Here is a 5,530-nt window from a genome sequence, read left to right as displayed (position 1 = left end):
CTCGGATGAGGAGAAGGAGTAGGGATTGGACCAAAACGCAGCGTTGTATGCAGACATAATGAATATTTATTAAAGCAAAGACGAACACGAAACAACACTTGGAAAATTACAAAACAACGTAGACAAACCTGAACGTGAGAACTTACAATATAACACGAAGAACGCACGAACAGGAACAGACTAACCAAACGAACGAAACCGAAACAGTCCCGTGTGGTGCCACAGACACAGGAACAATCACCCACCAACAAACAGTGAGAACAGCCTACCTTAATATGGTTCTCAATCAGAGGAAACGTCAAACACCTGCCTCTAATTGAGAACCATATCAGGCAACACATTTAATCCAACATAGAAACACATAACATAGAATGCCCACCCCAACTCACGCCCCGACCAACTAAACACATACAAAAACAAGGAAAAACAGGTCAAGAACGTGACAATATGACTGGCAGGAAGTCATATTTTCAAACTGAACAGAAGATATTTACATTTTATTGTGTCTCAATAACACTTTGCGAAAAGGAGTTACAAGTGTTTTCCCAATGGCCATTTGACTGTGGGGAAGCTATTAAAAGGAAATATGAATCAAGTTTAGGGACATCACATTGTGGCTTGTCTCTTCAATAGTTTTTTTTTTACAAGTAAGATGGTCTCAAAAGGAAACAGGTGCAATGATTTAAATCCATACTGATGGGACAATTGCATTTCAGAACTTTATTCTATTATACTTTTGACATAATTGCTTAGATAAAGATCAGGCATCGGATCTTAAATAAACATACAGGCTGGTATTCAATCAATTGCAGACAGTGGATTTCCAGACAGTGCTTTCAGTGCTGTTGTACAAAATATATTTAAGGAGGAATCTTTGTGTGGTCCGCATTTTCTTGGTTCGAAGGATGTAGTTGATTTTAACAGTTGGTAAATGACTAAAACAAGTTCTGATCCTGTATACTGAGTGCTGGCCTGGCTCCCTGAACCTCAGATCATTCTCTAATAGGAAGGAGGGGCCCTATGTAAGCCCTCCTGAGAAGGGAACGGTTCCACAGTTTGACACTTGTCTTTTCACTGGACTGAGCGAAGAAAGACGGTTCAGTGGCATTCGATTGTGAATCTTGTTCAAATTGTACCTCTTCCCAGCAATTGTAAAACATACTGTGGTTTTCATGCCAGAGGAGGTGTGGCTGATTGAGGTAACAGGGTTGGTGGAGAGGTGAAGGTATCATATAGCAGCTATAAAACAGCCAAGGGAACTCAACAAGGACATTTCTGCTGAGATACTTTGTAAGTTTTGAGGAGCTTATTTGCGGCATGTTCTGCTATGTTGGTCTGGGTAGGCTTTTGTGTTGAGAGGTTGTCAGGACTGTTTATATGTTGACCTAGTGCGTGTTTATATCCTTGCCTAATGCTGAATTCATACTTCACTAACTTTTGGATTAATGCTGTAAACATTCTGTACTTTTGCATTTCTAACTAATAAAAGACACAAGTTTATACAGCTGGCTCAAGAGACAGAGTTTGGCTTTATCTGATTGGTTGTTGATTTATTAGAACATGGTCAGAGTTTCAGCCAAACAAATGATAGCTGGAGAAAACAGCTGAAGACATCTGGATCTGGTTGACTGGTATCAAGAAAGAAGTGTTTGTAATCAAGGGGTCAGTGTGGGGGTCTAGTATTGTGGTCCAGAATGGGAACATACTGGTATTGTAGACAGGGTGGTCTCAATACAAACATCACGTTGATGATGTGGAGGAGGTATTAAAAAGAGAAAGCTTCACTTGCTTTACATTCTGTCCTGTTCTTGCAGCGGACCATACAGCACCAGTGACACCATGAGGTTCCAGGCTCTGTTCTTTCTCCTGCTCCTGGCATGCATGTACCTCACTCTGGCTCAAGGTAGGCACCATTATTAAACAATCTAAGGAACGGTATTCATATTCTGTAGATTCATTATTATGACGTATATGTTCACTGAAATTGGTGTAACAGCGTAAAGCAAGCCTTTCATGTGTTTTGGTTAATTTTCAGTACTTCTTGTAATTTACTTCTTGTTGAAAATAAATCAACTGTACATAGTAGCCTATACTCCACATTTGTACACTTAATGCATTGTTGTGCCTGGAGACCTCATTGTACCTCTGGAATGGAGAAAAGTTGTTCTATGTATTTAAAGTTTTTTTTACAAGCTTCCAATGGTCCATACTTTGTCCAGAAGAGGAATATTTTGCCACTCAAAATAATGTAGATAATTATTTATGTGAAAATTTTAAACTGATGTGTTTGGATATGTCTGTCTCCCCATCCTTTCAAAACATTGTCTCAAATCGCCTGGCACCAGATTTCACAACACTTTGACGGTAGTTTACATAGCTCATATGCAACTTCAAGCAGCTTAAATATGAAGTCCCTTTGATGTCTCTCTTGCATACATCTGCAATACCTTAACTCATAATTCTTTCTCAAATTACAGAAACTACTCATTACACTAGTTTGCTATTACAATTGCACAATTCAAACCATTTGCTACTGAAATATCCTTACATGACAGTATGTCATGGGTCAGCACAATAAGAGTATAGAGAAGATTGTAACCATTGAACTTCCTCATGCTTGTTGTTAGGGTCGTATGAGAACTGCTGTCTGAGGCATGTTACTGGCCTGAAGAAGAGTACCAAGAGGAATGTTGTAAGCTACAGGATACAGGAAACAGATGGAGGCTGCAACATCAAGGCCGTCGTGTGAGTGTGTTGCAACGTGTCCTCACCTTGTCAGCCTGCCCTTTAGCACAATTAAGTGTCCAAATAAAAACAAAGCCACGCATAACAGACAATCATTGTGACACTGGTAGGAACATGTCCTCAAGTTGTGTCAAGAGGACTTGTTCAAAGAGAAATATGAAATAGTTTGTTTTCCTTTTTTTTCCTCATAGAATGTGAATCTAAAAAACAATACTGCCAATGAGTCTAATGAAAAAATGTATATATATATACATATATATCTCCCACCATGTGTCTAATATCCATAGGTTCACACTGAAGAAAGGGAAGACTGTTTGTGCCAATCCCAGCCACAAATGGGTACAGTATCTGAGGACTGTTGTTGATAAGGTACTACTCTCACTCTTATAACTACATTATTTAGTAAATTCATGTATGTTCGACAAGTTTCCAGTTTCTAATTATGGCCTTTTCTCATCCATAGACTCCAGGGAATGAGGGGATGTAGTTGATCAGTTGCTTCGTTGGAGGAACTTTCAACCAGTGTATGCCAATTTCCATAAATAGGACAGTCATATCATCCTGTAACTAGAATGTGAACTTCATCATTATATTACTCATTATATTACAGTTTGGCTGAATGAGTTTATATTACATGCTTTTGGGAGGATACCTGAGATTCCATGGTTTAGATGGCTGTTAGCATGAGGTGACTAACCGTGCCTGCTTGTAATGTGCCACGGCAGCTTAGCATTATTGTGTGTGAGGGACGGAGGGGGTGGAGCGGGGGGGGGTTATTCACTAACCTCATGGGTACCGGAAATCCCCCAGAAGTCCTCACAAGGATAGTCAATTAGGGAACATTTTCCCTCATGGGGACATTTCCCACATCCCCATGAGGACAAAGGCTATTTTAAGCTTAGGGTTTAGGTTTAGGTTCAGGGTTAGGTTTCGGGTTAGGGTTCAGGTTAGGGGTTAGGGAAAATAGCATTTTGAATGGAAATCATGGGTACCGGAAATCCCCCAGAAGTCCTCACAAGGATAGTCAATTAGGGAACATTTTCCCTCATGGGGACATTTCCTACATCCCCTTGAGGGCAAAGGCTATTTTAAGCTTAGGGGTTAGGTTTAGGTTCAGGGTTAGGTTTCGGGTTAGGGTTCAGGTTAGGGGTTAGGGAAAATAGGATTTTGAATGGAAATCAATTTTAGGTGGGGGGGTGGGGCAGAATGCATTGAAAAGCTACAATTACTATTTTGTTAAACCTTGAGACACTACATGACCAAAAGTATGTGGACACCTGCTCTAGCCGAACATCTCATTCCAAAATTATGGCATTAATATGGAGTTGGTCCCCCCTTTGCTGCTATAACAGCCTCCACTCTCCTGGGAAGGCGTTCCACTTTATGTTGGAACCTTGCTGCGGGGACTTGCTTCCATTCAGCCACAAGAACAAATGTGAGGTCGGCATTGATGATGGGGGATTAGGCCTGGCTCACAGTCGATGTTCCAATTCATCCCAAAGGTGTTAAATGGGGTTGAGGTCAGGGCTCTGTGTATGCCAGTCAAGTTCTTCCACACCGATCTCGACAAACCATTTCTGTATGGACCTCACTTTGTGCAAGGGGGCATTGGCATGGTAAAAGAAGAAAGGGCCTTCCCCAAACTGTTTGTCACAATGTTGGAAGCACATAATCATCTAGAATGTCACTGTTTGCTGTAGCTTTAAGATTTCCCTTCACTGGAACTAAGGGGCCTAGCCCGACCCATGAATAACAGCCCCAGACCATTATTCCTCCTCCACCAAACTTTACAGTTGGCACTATGCATTGGGACAGGTAGAGTTCTCCTGGCATCCGCCAAACAAAGATTCATCCGTCGGACTGCCAGATGATTTAGCGTGATTCATCACTCCAGAGAGCGCGCTTCCACTGCTCCAGTCCAATGGCGGTGAGCTTTACAACACTCCAGCTGCTTAGCATTGCACATGGTGATTTTAGGCTTGTGTGCCAGAGGCAGTTTGGAACTCGGTAGTGAGTGTTGTAACCGAGAACAGACCATTTTTATGCACTGAGTGCTTCAGCACTCGGCGGTCGCGTTCTGTGAGCTTGTGTGGCCTACCCCTTTTACGGCTGAGCAGTTGTTGCTCCTAGGCGTTTCCACTTCACAATAACAGCACTTAAAGTTGCCCGGGGTAGCTCTAGTATGGCAGAAATTTCACAAACTGACTTGTTGGAAAGGTAGCATTCTATGACGGTGCCACGTTGAAAGTCACTGAGCTCTTCAGTAAGGCCATTCTACTGCCAAGGTTTGTCTTTGGAGATTGCGTGGCTGTGTGCTCGATTTTATACACCTGTCAGCAACAGGTGTGGCTGAAATAGCCGAATCCACTCATTTGAAAGGGTGTCCACATACTTTTGTATATATAGCATATTTTTCTATCAGTACTATGTGTTAAAAGCAATATTTGTATAACTTCACATTTGTAATAAAGCAAAAATAATCTCCCCTTCATACTTTTCATTTGTATGATTCTAAGGACAGCTCACTGCACACTACATGTACTTGAACTCTTTATACACATTGCATTGGAAAAAGAAAACAGACAATTGCTTCGCGCCTCAAAGCTTTAGCCCATCTTATTGCCTTCAGCATGAACCTATATGAGTTCTTTGAAGCTTAGCAGTTGTAATGCCACATACTTACCTGAAATGTGATATGATGGACAGAGAATCAATGACAGTTTATACATGCTCAGTCTTGCTCCAGTTTCCATGTTACAGTGAGTGTGATGCCCCAGGAGAAATG

General features: G+C 41.5%; 1 protein-coding gene across 1 annotated transcript; it reads left to right on the top strand.

Annotated features, from left to right (window-relative positions):
• The first annotated feature begins 1,071 nt into the window (after positions 1-1,071).
• On the top strand, positions 1,072-5,234 carry LOC129810836 (C-C motif chemokine 25-like). The gene is made up of 5 exons (XM_055861772.1): positions 1,072-1,290; positions 1,815-1,903; positions 2,628-2,745; positions 3,033-3,114; positions 3,209-5,234. Exons 2-5 carry the CDS (start codon positions 1,840-1,842, stop codon positions 3,230-3,232), a joined length of 288 nt encoding a protein of 95 aa, XP_055717747.1. The 5' UTR covers positions 1,072-1,290; positions 1,815-1,839; the 3' UTR covers positions 3,233-5,234.
• Positions 5,235-5,530: the final 296 nt, after the last annotated feature.

The sequence above is a fragment of the Salvelinus fontinalis genome, chromosome 14, assembly GCF_029448725.1.
Source record: "Salvelinus fontinalis isolate EN_2023a chromosome 14, ASM2944872v1, whole genome shotgun sequence".
NCBI classification, from domain to species: Eukaryota; Metazoa; Chordata; class Actinopteri; order Salmoniformes; family Salmonidae; genus Salvelinus; species Salvelinus fontinalis.
Note: the sequence above shows the minus strand (reverse complement) of the source record. Positions and strands in the feature narration are given on the sequence as shown.

What these genes read in the sequence shown, in the direction of transcription:
- LOC129810836 (XM_055861772.1), top strand. Translation starts at nt 1,840, where the DNA reads ATGAGGTTCCAGGCTCTGTTCTTTCTCCTGCTCCTGGCATGCATGTAC. An exon ending in GTACCTCACTCTGGCTCAAG is followed by an intron (nt 1,904 to 2,627) that starts GTAGGCACCATT and finishes GCTTGTTGTTAG; the next exon opens with GGTCGTATGAGAACTGCTGT. An exon ending in TGAGGACTGTTGTTGATAAG is followed by an intron (nt 3,115 to 3,208) that starts GTACTACTCTCA and finishes TCTCATCCATAG; the next exon opens with ACTCCAGGGAATGAGGGGAT.